We start from the raw sequence: 18,980 nt of genomic DNA, 5'->3' as shown, positions 1-18,980 counted from the left end.
ATTTTAAATGATTTATACTTTTACTTTTGATACTTAAGTATATTTTAGCAATCACATTTACTTTTGATACTTAAGTATATTGAAAACCAAATACTTTTTGACTTTTACTCAAGCAATATTTTACTGGGTGACTTTTACTTTTACTTGAATCATTTTCTATTAAGGTATCTTTACTTTTACTCAAGTATGACAATTGGGTACTTTTTCCACCACTTTTTTCACAACTAATGGCATTTTAGGGTAATATAATGCGCTTTAACGTCATGTGTTGGGTCAGCCTGCGAGACCTAAAACTGAGAGAATGTGAACACACGGCGTTAACCAGGGAATATACTTATTTTCAAGTGGGGTCCTCTTTATTTTCTACTGTCAATTTGGGGTCGTGTGCAGAAAAAGTTTGCGAATAGCTGCTGAACTGCAACTTCATAGCTAGTATGATAATCTTTGCAGAGCGCGTGCAATACAGACCGCTCCCGGAGCAGGAGCCTCCTCGTCTGATCACGAGCCTTGGTTATCCAATCACAGCAAGCCACCGGGTGTTTCCAAACAACATCCCCTTTCACAGAACTACAGGCTGTGTAGCTAGCTACTTACTTCCTCATCATCTCAACTAAAAAGTTGTCGACTGAATAAATTAATTCCTACTTTGTTTATCTGACATTTTAGCTAGATGATTAGATGCTGTAGTTACTTACGACATTTATATCACAACTAAGAGGTCGCGTTGGAGAGGTCACAAGAAAACAAAAATGGACAACAGTGGTTTTCCTAACGTTAGACAAAAGACAATCACTCTTGTGATAAAAACACCGAATCAAGCCCACGGGGATCAGACGATTGAAGGAGTTGACACGGACTGGACAGTGAAAGAGTTGAAGACTCATTTATCGAGGGTGTACCCAAACAACCCGGTGAGTGATTGTGATAGCTAGCTAGCTAACTTGGCTAGCTATCTACCCAGCTACCCCATAACCAGCAAGCTAGCCAGTCTTTGCCAAGTTAGACTGGTCCAGTAAGTTAGCCAGCTATAATGTAATACTAGTAACGTTAGCTACTCTCAATAACAATCATGCAATCCAAACAGCTAGCTAGGCTATAAATAGTTGTGTATGTATAAATCGTGGTTGCTGTTAGTGTCTGTTATGTTGACATCTGTCCCCCTTTCCCCCCACAGACTGAAAGTGATCAGAGACTTATTTACTCTGGCAAGCTGCTCCCAGACCAACTGCATGTCAGAGATATTTTCAGAAAGGTATGTGTGTGTGCCTATTCACCTAAATATTAACTAGACATATTCTCAGAACTCTAGCAAATACTGAGTTATGTGCCATCTGGTCAGATTGCTGATATCATCAGTAAAAAAGTAATTGATTCAACATTATGTGCCTAGGGATTCAGTCTACCTACAGGGATACACAAATATCTGAAATTAGGCAGAGAATAGCTCAACCTAGGTCCTAGTTATTTTTAGTATTACTGGGTTACCTATACCACTGTGCTGAACAGTGTGTATATTATGTCAATTAATTACAATGCTAGAAGCTCAGATTAATGCAGAGAGCAAAACCCAAACCGTAAACTGAACTGGGCTGGGCTTTGACATCCCTGGAGTTCAAGCCCATAGAAGCCCCTCAGAACTATTGTTCTGTGTCAGGACTGTTATGAATGCAGTCCCCTTTTCTGAACTACAGATCAGTCCCCTTTTCTGAACTACAGACCAGTCCCCTTTTCTGAACTACAGACCAGTCCCCTTTTCTGAACTACAGACCAGTCCCCTTTTCTGAACTACAGACCAGTCCCCTTTTCTGAACTACAGATCAGGCCCCTTTTCTGAACTACAGGTCAGTCAGATTTTGATCACTCAGTTCATGTTTAATGTTGCATTCACTACCTTTCTCAAGATTTTTCAATTGCCATTCTTTGTTATACATTTTTTTACTTCAAAAGGTTGAATGAGTGTCCCTCTATGAATGTGATGTTACTGTGTCTTATGCCGCATGGGATATTGCATCATGCATGGGATATTGCATCATGTATGTATATCTTCACAGACGGACCTAACACCCACTGTGCACCTGGTGTGTGCAGTCAGAACTCAGCCCAGAGGTCCACTAGGAGCAAGACCAAAGGTAAAGTACCCCATATGGAACCCCATCTCAAACTGTGACATGTACTCTATGTGAAGGTTATGATGTAGACCTATGTGAAGCTATTTTAAATATACTCATTAAATAGCATCAGTCAACAATTCTTCAGTTGTTGCTCCCCTAGATTTTGTGCCAAACCAGGAAACTTTTTTGCTTTTACTTCTGCCGTGCCTGTGATTCCCTTGTGTTCTCCTTTAGAAACCCTATACACCTCATGAATATTATCTAGTAGCTACAATTGGGAACTCCTGGAGCTGACAACGGACAGTCAAAGCCAGACATTCAGATTAGGAAAAAGACACCTCACACGGTTGATAAGGGATAATTCGATAAGCCAAAACACCCTATCAGCTAAATCGTCTAAATTATTCCCCTAGTTAGTGGTTGAGGAGGTGTCAGAGCTGAGGCTGTTCTGTCCTCTGGAGAGAGGAGTCCCAGCTCAGTGGATAGCAGGAGACAGGTGTACAACTACTCTCATTAGGAATCTCTGGAGACCATAATGCTTCTCTGAAAATTCACTGCAGCCACTTTGTACAGTATGTATGTCCGCACATGTGATGTTAACACCATGTCTCACGTTTTATTCAGGTCAGAGAGCCAGAACCACAACCGTCTGCCATGCCAACCAGACAGAACCCAGAGGGTCCCACCCCAGCCCCATCTGTGCCCACTGAACCAGAACTGAGACAACGCAGGTACACTTCCACCTCTCCCGCCCCACCCGCATGGCCTGGCACTACAACGTGAGTTAACAAGACAAATGAATTCTTTGCATAATGCTGGTGGTATTAGTACCATATAAATTATAAACTAATAAACAACAACACTTCGGCTTATATGTAATATATACATTTTACGGACAATCTATTTTACAATACTTTTGTTTGTTTTTAGTCCTGGCCTTTTTAGTCCTGGCCTCCCATCTATTTCTGATGTCCATCTGTGCTGTTTCGCAAAAGTTCTGGACCTATATACATTTTACAGACACAGTATATTTTACATTTGTTATCTTGTTGTCATTAGTCCCACCCTTCAGCTCCATTTAACCCCTCCCATCTACAGTTGAAGTCTGAGGTTTACATACACCTTAGCCAAATACATTTAAACTAAAGTTTTTCACAATTCCTGACATTTAATCCAAGTGAACATTCCCTGTCTTAGGTCAGTTAGGATTACCACTATTTTAAGAATGTGAAATGTCAGAATAATAGTAGAGAGAATGATTTATTTCTGCTTTTATTTCTTTCGTCATATTCCTAGCGGGTCAGAAATGTACATACACTCAATTAGTATTTGGTAGCATTGCCTTTAAATTGTTTAACTTGGGTCAAATGTTTCGGGTAGCCTTCCACAAGCTTCCCACAATAAATTGGGTGAATGTTGGCCCATTCCTCCTCACAGAGCTGGTGTAACTGAGTCAGGTTTGTAGGCCTCCTTCTCGCACACGCTTTTTCAGTTCTGCCCACACATTTTCTATCGGATTGAGGTCAGGCCTTTGTGATGGCCACTCCAATACCTTGACTTTGTTGTCCTTAAGCCATTTTGCCACAACTTTGGAAGTACGCTTGGGGTCATTGTCCATTTGGAAGACCCATTTGCGACCAAGCTTTAACTTCCTGACTGATGTCTTGCGATGTTGCTTCAATATATCCACATAATTTTTGTCCCTCATGATGCCATCTAAGTTCACCATTCCCTCCTGCAGCAAAGCACCTCCACAACATGATGCTGCCACCCCAGTGCTTCACAGTTGGGATGGTGTTCTTCGGCTTGCAAGCCTCCACCTTTTTCCTCCAAACATAACGATGGTCATTAAGGCCAAACAGTTCTATTTTTGTTTCATCAGACCAGGGTACATTTCTCCAAAAAGTACAATCTTTGTCCCCATGTGTAGTTGCAAACCTTAGTCTGGCTTTTTTATGGTGGTTTCGGAGCAGTGGCTTCTTCCTTGCTGAGCAGCCTTTCAGGTTATGTCGATATAGGACTCGTTTTACTGTGGATATAGATACTTTTGCACCTGTTTCCTCCAGGATCTTCACAAGGTCCTTTGCTGTTGTTCTGGGATTGTTTTGCACTCTTCGCACCAAAGTACGTTCATCTCTAGAAGACAGAACGCGTCTCCTTCCTGAGTGGTATGACGGCTGCGTGGTCCAATGGTGTTTATACTTGCGTACTATTGTTTGTATAGATGAATGTGGTACCTTCAGGCGTTAGGAAATCGCTCCCAAGGATAGGATGAACCAGACCTGTGGAGGTCTACACTTTTTTTTTCTGAAGTCTTGGCTGATTTCTTTTGATTTTCCCATGATGTCAAGCAAAGAGGCACTGAGTTTGAAGGTAGGTCTTGAAATACATCCACAAGTACACCTCCAATTGACTCAAATTATGTCAATTAGCCTAGAAGCTTCTAAAGCCATGACATCATTTTCTGGAATTTTCCAAGCACTTTAAAGGCACAGTCAACTTAGTGTATGTAAACTTCTGACCCAGTGGAATTGTGATGCAGTGAATTATAAGTGAAATAATCCATCTTTAAACATTTGTTGGAAAAATTACTTGTGTCATGCACAAAGTAGATGTCTTAACTGACTTGCCAAAACTATAGTTTCTTAACAAGACATTTGTGGAGTGGTTGAGTTTTAATGACTCCAACCTAAGTGTATGTAAACTTCCGACTTCAACTGCATCTCTTAACACCATCCAAATTGGATTTCTGTTTGCCATATATTTTTCAACTGAGCTGTGATGCTTCACCAAAGTTCTAAACCTTTCTACTCTTATAGTTTCTACAGATTGTAAATTAAAGATACATTTTTTTGCTTAAAGTATTATTATATTATTGATCGATTTGACTATGACTTTTCAAATCACCCAGTAGTGCTATCTGCAGGGTTAGCTCCAGGTAATTGTTGCAATTCTTCAGCCATTCCTGGACCTGTGACCAAAAACAAGCTACATATGGACAGTACCAAAATAAATGATCTAATGACTGCCTCCTCGCAGCAAAATCTGCAAAGCTGGGAAGGTTGTATCCCCCAATAACTTTCTATTGGTTGCAAGAATTTTGTATACATATAAATTGAAAAATTCTATGTTTTGAATCCGGCGTCATTTTGCGTGTCAATTCATAAACCATGTGCCATGGAATCGGTACATCAATAAATTGATTTTGCAATCTATATGGCACAGCTGTCAATTTTTTTGGTACTTAAATGAAACTGGTATATATTTTTATTTATCACAATTTTCTTTAACCAATTTTGGTCTTTAATGCAGAGCCGACAGACAAGTTCCTTACTTTTCTCCCCTCCCCTTTGCCGCTTCCATTTTTGCAGTAGTGCTGCAATTAGTTGGTTGTAATTTTGGATAGAGCAGCTATTTCCATATATTTGTGTTAGCTGCATGTGTGACATACATTTTATCGAAAAAAATGATCATTTAAAAAAAAAAATCTATTAGTATATTAGAGTTTAACCACAATATGTGTTGTATTATTTGTTATGTCGTTTCTGGTGGAGTAAACTGAAATTGCAACCCACTTTCTATGGCTTGTTTAAAAAATAACTATATTTTGGAGATTGTTTTCAAATAACCGAAAGTGAGCGTTTGTAATCTGAAGAAAGGGGAAAAGGCCATTCTTGTACATGGGGTGAGACATTCTTACTAATCTGCTAGAGAGCCAGTTTGGATCTAAGTATAGCTCTATTACTTGTGTTGCTTTATGAAAAGTTATATTGCTGGGAGAGATGTAATACATTGGTCTATCCTTCAATCTGACATGACATGCAATTCACACTGCTATTATCCTGTGTGTCTCTAGGCCAGGGGCAGCAGAGATAACCAACCCAACCTTCCCCACCTACTCCCTCTACAGCCCTCAACAGCTGCTCTGGCTGCAGCACATGTATGCTCGCCAATATTACATGCAGTAGTAAGTATTCAATCCCAAGCATTTTATCACTTTTAGTTATGACTTCCTACTGTCTTGCCATAGCATAATATTAAGCAGGGAAAATACTTTATAAAGTATGTTTGGCTTAGACCAGGGGTGTAAGCCCGCAGGGCCATATGCTATAGGGAGAGATCTCAATTAACATTGAAATGACTAAAACCAACTGTGGAGAAATGATAATGGACCTACATTTAGCAATCCCTCTACGATCACAATTTTTTAAAATCAACAATTCCCTGCATATTATGCAGGTGTTGCGAATTTGAACAATTACCGCACTATTAACTCAATAAACAGTCAAATCGTAGCAATATTATTGCATAAAACTGAACTATAACTCCAGTACAAAAAGAGGGCTCGCAATTTCAACCAATCACCACACATTTACTGCATAATATGGTTCAATCAAGCCACACATCGAGGAAATTTTTTCCTCGTCAGGACAATTTTTTGACAAATCGGGCAAAATCACTGCATATTGCCAAGCAAAATGTTAGATTTACAGCTGCAAGATCAAGCATTTTTGCCCACAAATTTTTAAAAAATCCTAGCGAAATCCTGGATCAAATCATTCATAGTCTCTTCACTCTGTCCAACTTGCTAAGTGATCAAAAACAAATGCGGTGCAAAATTAGTTTCACACTCCTGGCTTACTGTGGGTGTTTCTCAAAATACTTAGTACAGGGCTCCGAGCATGCAAATTGGAGCACGTGAGGGTCGGAGTATGAGTTCAAATCAAAGTATGCAAATCGGAGAACGGAGGGCACTTCTTGAATGAGTATTCCATTTATACATATTTTGAAGCATGCATCGATGCAAGCTTCAACGGAAAGTAAGGAAAGAAATATGATGTAACCACGTAAAAGATTATGCTTAAAAAAAATAAAAGTCAATGCCGGACATTTTTTGAGCTGAAGCGAGATAAAATACTAATGCTGCATATTAACATGTAATATGTTGCCCGAGTACAATATTTTATCTTGATACGTTAATAAATACATGCTGTGTTAATTTTGGAATGTTTACATGCCGAAGTACCGTAGATCGCAAGCCCATGATAAGTAAATCGGGCTAACTGGCTAGCTACGACTGTTAGCTAGTTAGCCAGATAACCACAAATAATTTTTTGCTTGCTACCCCCGAAGAATTGACCTTGTATAATATTTGTTTTCGGTCATTTTTGCTTTTTAAACTATCTGGTTAGCTACATTATTACGATTCACACAGCTAGCAGATAGTTATGACGTAAAAGGTGTGCTTTGTGTATATCTTGTTTAGTCTCTATTGCCATTGTCTCTATTGCCATTGTCCTGGCAGGAAAACGGTTCACTAAATTGGTAGCTAACTGGCTAGCTAGTCATGAATAATTGGTAAAAAAAAAAACCCAGTAAAAATTTACATCTACCTGCATAACATTAGTTTTAAGTAATTCTTGCCTGTTTAACTAGCAGGCTAGCTAGATTATTATGATTCACATATCTAACGTTAGCTGATAATTCTGAAGTAAAACATTTGCTTTGTGTTTATCTTGTTTAGTCTATTGTTGTCATTGACCTGGCTGGAAGAAGGTTCAGTGAATTAAAACATTTTTAAAAATTTAATATGACCTTTATTTAACTAGGCAAGTCAGTTAAGAACTAATTCTTATTTTCAATGACAGCCTAGGAACAGTGGGTTAACTGCCTGTTCAGGGGCAGAATGACAGATTTGTACCTTGTCAGCTTGGGGATTTGAACTTGCAACCTTTCGGTTACTAGTCCAACTCTCTAACCACTAGGCTACCCTGCGTAGTGTGAGGTCATACAGTAGGGGAGAGTGTGAGTGCTTCTCTAATGTTTTATGCATTCACCACACTCTCGTCCTCACAAGAACGTACTCAGGAGAATTTAGTCGGAGAATGTGAGAGTGTGGAGCGCGGTAGTATGCATATTGAGAAACCCTGTCTGTCTTTTGTCCCATAGCCATGCAGCCTATGCAGCAGCAGCTTCTGCCCCCTTTGCCCCAGCCGCAGGCCCATCCCTGCCTGCTGCTCCCCACCAAGCCGCTGTCCCAGCACCCCTGCCCAATCAGGCCCCCATTGACAACCTGCCAGCCAATCAGAATGCGCAGGACGGCGCCTTTATCAACCCGGGAGCAGCCAATCAGAACCTGCGGATGAATGCCCAAGGCGGGCCTGTGATGGAGGATGAGGAGGAAATGGATCGTGATTGGCTAGACTGGGTGTACACAGCTGCCCGTCTGGGAGTGTTTCTCAGTATTGTCTACTTCTACTCCAGCCTGAGCCGTTTCGCCCTTGTCATGAGCAGCCTGCTCCTTATGTACCTGTGAGTTGACTGTGTTTGTTTGTTGTAAAACAAGGTGTGTTGCTGTGTACTATGTCTATAACTGTATAAAGCCCCACAGTGGAGGTGTCATTCTACCCATAAAACCTAGCGGTCAAACAGGGAAATGGTTCCAATTGTTTTTCCACCATTAATAGAGGATATTATTAACACTTAAAAAAAGGTCTGTGTTTTGTGTTGGCTTACGATGGCGTGACGTTTTTATAACCATGTAAATCTCTCTTGGACAGACCATCCTGGCTTTGTCTTTTTTTTTATGATAGCCATATTAGCAGCTAATTAGCGTTAATTTTTGTGTGTGTAAATACAGCCGAATATATTGATAAAAGTCACCTTGTCCCACAGAGATTTACATGGTTATCAAAAACGTCACACCAGGGTAAGCCTAGACAAAAAATAACACTTATTTGAAGTGTTTCTAAAATGCCCAATGGGGAAAATTAATGGTGGAAAAACAATTGGAACCATTTCCCAGTTTGACCTCTAGGTTTTATGGGTATTTTGTAGCCAGAGCCATGTATTTAGAGAGTTTGGCCAACTTTTAGAAATTTGAATATTGTTCATATTCTCCATGTTATGTTAATCGGCACTAACATGGCTGACAATAATGTTTTCAAGTGTCATAATGCTCATTCTAGACATTATTCCCAATGTAATGTTAATGGGGAGCTAACATGGCTGCCATAGCATGCTATAGAGTCATCTAAATGCATCATAATGCAGAAACCTCAATGGCCCAACTCTCTGAATACATGGCTCTGTGTATAGCCTGTCTGCTAATGGTGAGGCTGGCATTAGCCGTGGGTGATGGGCAGATGAAGGCACCCATGCAGTAGTCCTGAGAGAATGAGGGCCATATGTTGTGCTTATCAGCAAAGAAGAGATGTCTTTAGCTCAATGTGTTGCAGTCACACACTCTGTCCATTGTGCAAGTCCCTCAGGCTCTGGAATCAGCTCTCTCATCCAAACCACACATTCCAAAAGTATGAGTGGAGACAAAGCTGTGTGTGTTTGAGAGTGGTTGAGAGATGTTGAGGGAGAGTGAGAGAGGCATGGCCTCGACATACACTAATACAGTCGGTGAGGTCGTTGTGACCGCAGTGTCCTGAATGTCCTCCCATATTCCAGTCGAATGTGAGGATATGTAGTGCTGGTTGAGTGTTTCTCTATGTGCTGCTGAGAGCTGCCTGGTACAGCAGGCCTCATCTCTGCTACAGTTACTATACAGTGCCTTGCGAAAGTATTCGGCCCCCTTGAACTTTGCGTCCTTTTGCCACATTTCAGGCTTCAAACATAAAGATATAAAACTGTATTTTTTTGTAAAGAATCAACAACAAGTGGGACACAATCATGAAGTGGAACAACATTTATTGGATATTTCAAACTTTTTTAACAAATCAAAAACTGAAAAATTGGGCGTGCAAAATTAAGGGGGCCGAATACTTTCGCAAGGCACTGTAGATATGGGCGTCGGATCAAGGGCACTACTCCCTCCCTGATCAACTAATCTGGACAGACGTGGCAGAATGGGACCTATAAGCCTTATCTTTACGTGTAACAAGGTTTAGCCGCTATTACTCCACCGCCTACGCTAATGATTGGTTATAGGATTGTAAATAGAGTGACCATTATTAACATGTCAGTCAGTCTGTACTTCCTCTTTGTTTGCACCACCTGGTTTTAACTGGAAATGCAAATTAATCTACTTTATTAATCCCAGTTGTCTTCCTCTCAGGCACACAGCAGGCTGGTTCCCCTTCAGACAAAGGCCCCTGGTCAGAGGTCCAAACAACCAGGTCCCTGAGGTCATCCAGAACCAGGACAGGAACCCAGTCCCACCGGTAAGACACATTTCCTCAGGGGCTGGATCTCTAGGGGTGGAAAACAGATATGACTTCATTACAAGGCATGTACTGCCTTATGTAGTAACATTCATCATACAGCATGTAGAGCAGGGCTGTCAAACTAATTTTGTCCCAGGGGTCGTATTCGTTCTTCAACGTGGTCCAGAGGGGTGCACTGAAAATTGGTTATACTTTCTAGCTGTCAGAATTAGCAAAAGATAGTCCTATATCCATTGTTTTTGTAATTATCAATACTCCCTGACTGTCTATCTTTAATCTTGTGGATTATTAGCAAGCTGGACACAGTCAAGAACTGTATAAATGTTGGTCCATTGTAATTTGTACACAGTTTAGATTTGGTTTTAGTCATTTTGAAGTATATTTAGTTTGTGTCCCAGGAAACAATCGGATTTAACTTCTTTAGAAAAACAGCCCTAATTTTGGAAACAAACATATTATTATGTTGTCATCCAGTGACATTTATTGATTTTTCCAAGCTATAGCACACAATGTTACATACAGTGCATTCGGAAAGTATTCAGACCCCTTCAATTTTTCCACATTTTGTTACATTACATCCTTATTCTAAAATGTATTTAAAAAATGTTATCGATCTACACCCAATACCACATAATGACGAAGTGAAAACAGGTTTTTAAAAACAGAAATACCTTACTTACATAAGTATTCAGACCCTTTGCTATGAGACTCGAAATTAAGCTCAGGTGCATCCTGTTTCCATTGATCATTTTTTTTATATATTTAATTTATTTCACCTTTATTTAACCTGGTAGGCAAGTTGAGAACAAGTTCTCAATTACAATTGCGACCTGGCCAAGATAAAGCAAAGCAGTTTGACACATACAACGACACAGAGTTACACATGGAGTAAAACAAACATACAGTCAATAATACAGTATAAACAAGTCTATATACGATGTGAGCAAATGAGGTGAGATAAGGGAGGTAAAGGCAAAAAAAGGCCATGGTGGCAAAGTAAATACAATATAGCAAGTATAACACTGGAATGGTAGATTTGCAGTGGAAGAATGTGCAAAGTAGAAATAAAATAATGGGGTGCAAAGGAGCAAAATAAATAAATAAATACAGTAGGGAAAGAGGTAGTTGTTTGGGCTAAATTATAGGTGGGCTATATACAGGTGCAGTAATCTGTGAGCTACTCTGACAGTTGGTGCTTAAAGCTAGTGAGGGAGATAAGTGTTTCCAGTTTCAGAGATTTTTGTAGTTCGTTCCAGTCATTGGCAGCAGAGAACTGGAAGGAGAGGCGGCCAAAGAAAGAATTGGTTTTGGGGGTGACCGGTGAGATATACCTGCTGGAGCGCGTGCTACAGGTGGGTGCTGCTATGGTGACCAGCGAACTGAGATAAGGGGGGACTTTACCTAGCAGGGTCTTGTAGATAACATGGAGCCAGTGGGTTTGGCGACGAGTATGAAGCGAGGGCCAGCCAACGAAAGTGTACAGGTCGCAATGGTGGGTAGTATATGGGGCTTTGGTGACAAAACGGATTGCACTGTGATAGACTGCATCCAATTTGTTGAGTAGGGTATTGGAGGCTATTTTGTAAATGACATCGCCAAAGTCGAGGATTGGTAGGATGGTCAGTTTTACAAGGGTATGTTTGGCAGCATGAGTGAAGGATGCTTTGTAGCGAAATAGGAAGCCAATTCTAGATTTACTTTGGATTGGAGATGTTTGATATTGTTCTGGAAGGAGAGTTTACAGTCTAACCAGACACCTAAGTATTTGTAGTTGTCCACGTATTCTATGTCAGAGCCGTCCAGAGTAGTGATGTTGGACAGGCGGGCAGGTGCAGGCAGCGATCGGTTGAAGAGCATGCATTTAGTTTTACTTGTATTTAAGAGCAATTGGAGGCCACGGAAGGAGAGTTGTATGGCATTGAAGCTTGCCTGGAGGGTTGTTAACACAGTGTCCAAAGAAGGGCCAGAAGTATACAGAATGGTGTCGTCTGCGTAGAGGTGGATCAGAGACTCACCAGCAGCAAGAGCGACCTCATTGATGTATACAGAGAAGAGAGTCGGTCCAAGAATTGAACCCTGTGGCACCCCCATAGAGACTGCCAGAGGTCCGGACAGCAGACCTTCCGATTTGACACACTGAACTCTATCAGAGAAGTAGTTGGTGAACCAGGCGAGGCAATCATTTGAGAAACCAAGGCTGTCGAGTCTGCCGATGAGGATGTGGTGATTGACGAAAGCCTTGGCCAGATCAATGAATAAGGCTGCACAGTAATGTTTCTTATCGATGGCGGTTAAGATATCTTTTAGGACCTTGAGCGTGGCTGAGGTGCACCCATGACCAGCTCTGAAACCAGATTGCATAGCAGAGAAGGTATGGTGAGATTCTAAATGTTTGGTAATCTGTTTGTTGACTTGGCTTTCGAAGACCTAAGAAAGGCATGGGAGGATAGATATAGGTCTGTAGCAGTTTGGGTCAAGAGTGTCCCCCCCTTTGAAGAGGGGGATGACCGCAGCTGCTTTCCAATCTTTGGGAATCTCAGACGACACGAAAGAGAGGTTGAACAGGCTAGTAATAGGGGTGGCAACAATTTCGGCAGATCATTTTAGAAAGAAAGGGTCCAGATTATCTAGCCCGGCTGATTTGTAGGGGTCCAGATTTTGCCGCTCTTACAGAACATCAGCTGAACGGATTTGGGAGAAGGAGAAATGGGGAAGGCTTGGGCGAGTTGCTGTGGGGGGTGCAGTGCTGTTGACCGGGGTAGGAGTAGCCAGGTGGAAAGCATGGCCAGCCGTAGAAAAATGCTTATTGAAATTCTCAATTATGGTGGATTTATCAGTGGTGACAGTGTTTCCTATCTTCAGTGCAGTGGGCAGCTGGGAGGAGGTGTTCTTATTCTCCATGGACTTTACAGTGTCCCAGAACTTTTTTGAGTTAGTGTTGCAGGAAGCAAATTTCTGCTTGAAAAAGCTAGCCTTGGCTTTTCTAACTGCCTGTGTATAATGGTTTCTAGCTTCCCTGAACAGCTGCATATCACTGGGGCTGTTCGATGCTAATGCAGAACGCCATAGGATGTTTTTGTGTTGGTGAAGGGCAGTCAGGTCTGGAGAGTACCAAGGGCTATATCTTTTCCTGGTTCTACATTTCTTGATTGGGGCATGTTTATTTAAGATGGTTAGGAAGGCGTTTAAAAAAAATATCCAGGCATCCTCTACTGACGGGATGAGATCAATATCCTTCCAGGATACCCCGGCCAGGTCGATTAGAAAGGCCTGCTCGCTGAAGTGTTTCAGGGAGCGTTTTACAGTGATGAGTGGAGGTCGTTTGACCACTGACCCATTACGGATGCAGGCAATGAGGCAGTGATCGCTGAGATCTTTGTTGAAGACAGCAGAGGTGTATTTAGAGGGCAAGTTGGTTAGGATGATATCTATGAGGGTGCCCATGTTTAAGGCTTTGGGGAGGTACCTGGTAGGTTCATTGATAATTTGTGTGAGATTGAGGGCATCAAGTTTAGATTGTAGGATGGCTGTGGTGTTAAGCATGTTCCAGTTTAGGTCGCCTTGCAGCAGGAGCTCTGAAGATAGATGGGGGGCAATCAGTTCACATATGGTGTCCAGAGCACAGCTGGGGGCAGAGGGTGGTCTATAGCAGGCGGCAACGGTGAGAGACTTGTTTTTAGAGAGGTGAATTTTTAAAAGTAGAAGTTCAAATTGTTTGTGTACAGACCTGGATAGTAGGACAGAACTCTGCAGGCTATCTTTGCAGTAGATTGCAACACCGCCCCCTTTGGCAGTTCTATCTTGTCTGAAAATGTTGTAGTTTGGAATTAAAATTTCAGAATTTTTGGTGGTCTTCCTAAGCCAGGATTCAGACACAGCTAGAACATCCGGGTTGGCAGAGTGTGCTAAAGCAGTGAATAGAACAAACTTAGGGAGGGGGCTTCTAATGTTAACATGCATGAAACCAAGGCTATTACGGTTACAGAAGTCGTCAAAAGAGAGCGCCTGGGGAATAGGAGTGGAGCTAGGCACTGCAGGGTCTGGATTCACCTCTACATCGCCAGAGGAACAGAGGAGGAGTAGAATAAGGGTGCGGCTAAAAGCAATAAGAATTGGTCGTCTGGAACAGAGAGTAAAAGGAGGTTTCTGGGGGCGATAAAATAGCATCAAGGTATAATGTACAGACAAAGGTATGGTAGAATGTGAATACAGTGGAGGTAAACCTAGGTAATGAGTGATGAAGAGAGAGATATTCTCTCTAGAACATCATTGAAACCAGGAGATGTCATTGCATGTGTGGGTGGTGGAACTAATAGGTTGAATAAGGTATAGTGAGCAGGACTAGAGGCTCTACAGTGAAATAAGCCAATAAACACTAACCAGAACAGCAATGGACAAGGCATATTGACATTAAGGAGAGGCATGCTTAGTCGAGTGATCAAAAGGGTCCGGTGAGTGGAGAGGTTGGTTTGGGGGTCACGGCGATTTAGACAGCTAGCCAGGCCATCGGTAGCAAGCTAGCATAGGATGGAGGTCTGTTATTAGCCACCTCTTGCGTTCCTTAGCCACCTCTTGCGTTCTGTCAGTAGATCATCATCTTTGAGATGTTTCCACAACTTGATTATGAGTCCACCTGTGGTAAATTCAATTGATTGGAAATGATTTTGAAATGCACACACCTGTCTATATAAGGTCCCACAGTTGACAGTGCATGTCAGAGCAAAAACCAAGCCATGAGGTCGAAGGAATTGTCTGTAGAGCTCCGAGACAGCATAGTGTCGAGCCACAGATCTGGAGAAGGGTACCAAAAAATGTCTGCAGCATTGAAGGTTTTAAGAACACAGTGGCCTCCAACATTCTGAAATGGAACAAGTTTGGAACCTCTTCCTAGAGCTGACTGCCTAGCCAAACTGAGCAATTGTGGGAGAAGTGCCTTGGTCAGGGAGGTGACCAAGAACCTGATGGTCACTCTGACAGAGCTCCAGAGTTCCTCTGTGGAGATGGAAGAACCTTCCAGAAGGACAACCATCTCCGTAGCACTCCACCAACCATGTATTTATGGTAGAGTGGCCAGATGGAAGCCACTCCTCAGTAAAAGGCACTGAAAGGACTCATGAAGACAAGATTGAACTCTTTGGCCTGAATGCCAAGTGTCACATCTGGATGAAACTATCTGTACATTGAAGCATTTTTATTTTTTTAACCTTTAACTCGGCAAGTCAGTTAAGAACAAATTCTTATTTTCAATGACAACCTAGGAACGGTGGGTGAACTGCCTTGTTCAGGGGCAGAACGACAGATGTTTACCGTGTCAGCTCGGGGATTCGATCTTGTAACCTTCCAGTTACTAGTCCAACGCTCTAACCACTAGGCTACCTGCCATATGGTGGTGACAGCATCATATTGTGGGGATGTTTTATAGCGACAGGGACTGGGAGACTAATCAGGATCGAGGGAAAGATTAATGAGATCCTTGATGAAAACTTGCTCCAGAGCGGAGCAGAGAAAAATGGGAAAAAACTGCCCAAAAACACGTGCTAAACTTATAGCGTCATACCCAAGAAGACTTGAGGCTGCAATCGCTGCCAAGTACCGACTAAAGGGTCTGAATACTTTATGTAAATGTGATATTTAAAAATAATTTTAAAAATTGCTTTGTCATTATGGGGTATTGTGTGTAGATTGATAAGAGGGGTGAAAACAATTTAATCCATTTTAGAATATGGTTGTAACTTAACAAAATGTGGAGGGGTCTGAATACTTCGCGACTGCACCGTATAGTAGGTTCTCAAAGGACCAAAGACTATGGTCTAAATTTTCATTTTTGCCATGGAAAAATAGTAGTTGTACGTACCCTCTTTGACTCCCCTGATATAGTTTAATTTAACTGTGTTGAAAAACATACAGTTTAAGTGTGTTTTTTATATTTGAACTCTGGTGGTGGCGCTAACAGAGTTTTTTTCTCTTCCCTCAGGTGGAGGTCCCTGCAGGAGAAGAGGGGGCCGAGGCGGAGGTTGGACCTGATGAACCACACCCCCTGGCTGCAGTACCTGTGCCTCAACACAGGGTGTCCATCATTTGGAGTGCCTGGATCTTCTTCAAAGCCTTCTTTGCCTCCCTCATCCCAGAGGCCCCTGGAGTGGCTAACTGAATAATCGACTTTTCCAGCAGGGGGCACACTGGAACTGAAGTTTCCCTCAGTATCAGACCTGCCTCTCTGTCACGGGAAGTCCTCTCTCTGGCCTTCTGGATGGATGCCTGGATGGATGCCTGGACATTTTGTGAGAAATCATGAATGATTAAAAGCGTCAATGCATACAAAGCCCTGGCTGTAGTCTGTTAAGGGTGTGTGTTTAGGGATATGATGATTCATTCGGCGCTTCCTGCCTTATGATAGTGACCAAATGGTTGTATATACAGTACAGTACAGTACAGTACAGTACAGTACATACACCTCTCTCTGCCAAATGGTTGTAAATGCTGTAAATGTTTATTGGAACAAAACATTTAAATATTATTGTATTGTCTGTACACAGCACTTTACAAAACTTATCTTATTATTAGGGCTGGGACAATACTAATATCGCAATATTGTTTCCATTGCAAAAATGTAAACACGAAGCAGATCAAACTCTTTGCCCCTTTAAAAACCTTATGTATGTAAAATATTGTCTGCTATATCTTGTAAAATAAATAAATGTGATACTGGATGAGTAGTAATGTACACTCAGTGGCCAGTTTATTAGTGAACACCCATCACCCACTGGGTCTGACCCCTTTTGCCTCCAGAACAGCCTGAATTCTCAGGGTCATGGATTCTACAGGGTGTGGCGTTCAAACATTACTCAATTGGTATCAATTGACCTGATGTGTGCTAGGGAAACCAATCCCCACACCGTTACACCACCGCCACCAGCCTGTACCGTTGACACGAGGCAGAATATCAACGTAGTCAGATTCATGTTGCTAAATGCCAGATCTTGACTTTGCCATCAGCATGACTCAAAAGGAACCAAGATTTGTCGGACCAGGCAATGTTTTTCCACTCCTCAATTGTTCAATGTTGGTGATCGCGTGCCCACTGGAGCTGCTTCTTGTTTTTAGCTGATAGGAGTGGAAACCGGATGGGCTGCAAAATCTCACCCGTGACAAGGACCGATGAGTTGTGCATTCCGAAATGCCGTTCTGTACACTACATGTACTGTGCCATTATTTTCCAGTTTGTGGCCTGCCTCGTAGCTTGCACGGTTCTTGCCATTCTCCTACGACCTCTCATCAACGAGCTGTTTTCGCCCACAGACCTGCCCCAGACTGGATGTTTCTTTTCCCGCACCGTTCTCAGTTAACCGAAGATGACTCCGACGATCCTACCATGCTTAAAGTCTCTTAGGTTACTTGTTATGCCCATTCTAACGTTCAATCGAACACTAATTGAATGCCTCGAAGCCTGTCTGCCTGATTTATATAGCAAGCCACGCGACTCACTGTCTGTAGGAGCAAACAATTTGTGAACGGGTTGGTGTACCTAATAAACTGGCCACTGATTGTATGTTTCCAACATACATGGGGCTGTTTTCCGAAATAGTTAAATCCACTTTGTGTTTTGTTTCCTTGCCACGATACTAACGAGTATCGTAATACTGGTATAGTGCCGGTCATACTTATTATGCAAATTTGCTTTAATCTGGGTTAAATTATGAGATGCTTATAGTGCTGTATAATAAAATAGTTTGTATTGCTCTTGCTCAGAGATGGAAGTGCTATACAGGGTTGTGCATGAGTATTGAATGTTTCTCTGGTTGTCTCAGATGTGAAATGGAAGGCAGTGTTAACATAGTGTGGCTTTAATTCATTAGACTGGTTAAAGATCTTCTGAAAGTTGAATTATGTTAAACACGGGAATATGCAGTTGTGTGGGGCTTAGGCCAGACTGTTTTTGCAATTAAAATGGAATCATGCATAGTGACCTCGCTCCCTTGTTACACAATGAGAAAAATATATATTGTGATTCCTTTTGGAATGCCTTTAACTGTACACATACACTAAGTGTAATTCCCCCCTAGTACGTTCTAATGTGATTTATCTTTTTGTTTTTATTTTGGTAAAACAGCTTTTTAATGGATGCTACTGTATCAAGAATATTTTGTGGAGACTTGCAATAAATTTACTTATTTAAAAGGATTGCCTCTTTAGATAGGTGACTGTAGTCTAGTAAATAACTAACAGAACAATAATACTTTAACACATCTAAAGTACTCACAAACACAAGCTTGTTTTAGACAACATGTTTGAGGACAATCAACAAAAATAGATTTAACATGTTCATAACATCTCTTGCAAAACAAAAAATAGTTCAAAGGGTCTACACAGTATACGCAAACGGAGCCGACGGAGGTCGGTTTGGGTCACTACGTAGTTCTACGTCTATTTGTGCGGCTGAATTTTTGGACTGCTGTGTAGATCCCTTAAGCCTCCGCTCCAACTCTACAGCTTTTGCTATCCAGAGTTCATTGACCTGTTGGAGAAACACAGCACAGCATTCTGTGTTTACAATGTGGGGTTTACTGTAGTACATTCCATGCTATTGTCCCCATCACTTCCTCTGAGCTATCCAGGCAGGCTAGGGAGTTCAGCTAGTACATTTGGTCCATAGAGACTCCCTCTAACCCAGCCCACTCTGCAACTGGTCATATAT

The 18,980-nt window shown here is 41.7% G+C and overlaps 1 protein-coding gene across 2 annotated transcripts; it reads left to right on the top strand.

Annotated features, from left to right (window-relative positions):
- Positions 1 to 420: 420 nt before the first annotated feature.
- Positions 421 to 18,466, top strand: herpud1 (homocysteine-inducible, endoplasmic reticulum stress-inducible, ubiquitin-like domain member 1). Of its 2 annotated transcripts, none has more exons than XM_035790977.2 (8): positions 421 to 911; positions 1,175 to 1,252; positions 2,052 to 2,129; positions 2,736 to 2,842; positions 5,968 to 6,078; positions 8,061 to 8,423; positions 10,177 to 10,282; positions 16,260 to 18,466. In XM_035790977.2, the coding sequence occupies exons 1-8, from the start codon at positions 750 to 752 to the stop codon at positions 16,434 to 16,436; spliced, it is 1,182 nt and encodes a 393-aa protein (XP_035646870.1). In that variant the 5' UTR covers positions 421 to 749; the 3' UTR covers positions 16,437 to 18,466. The 2 variants fall into 2 exon arrangements, with proteins under 2 accessions (XP_035646870.1, XP_035646869.1); XM_035790976.2 differs by having other exon boundaries at positions 432 to 911; positions 2,736 to 2,890.
- Positions 18,467 to 18,980: the final 514 nt, after the last annotated feature.

The sequence above is a fragment of the Oncorhynchus keta genome, chromosome 17 (genome assembly GCF_023373465.1).
Source record: "Oncorhynchus keta strain PuntledgeMale-10-30-2019 chromosome 17, Oket_V2, whole genome shotgun sequence".
NCBI lineage: Eukaryota > Metazoa > Chordata > Actinopteri > Salmoniformes > Salmonidae > Oncorhynchus > Oncorhynchus keta.
The sequence above is the reverse complement of the archived record's forward strand: the minus strand, read 5'-3'. Positions and strand labels throughout refer to the sequence as shown.

Excerpts from the sequence above, each read along its gene's own strand:
- herpud1 (XM_035790976.2), top strand. The coding sequence starts at position 750 with ATGGACAACAGTGGTTTTCCTAACGTTAGACAAAAGACAATCACTCTT. Across the intron at positions 2,891-5,967 it reads GCATGGCCTGGCACTACAAC|GCCAGGGGCAGCAGAGATAA; the intron begins GTGAGTTAACAA and ends GTGTGTCTCTAG. Across the intron at positions 8,424-10,176 it reads AGCCTGCTCCTTATGTACCT|GCACACAGCAGGCTGGTTCC; the intron begins GTGAGTTGACTG and ends TCTTCCTCTCAG.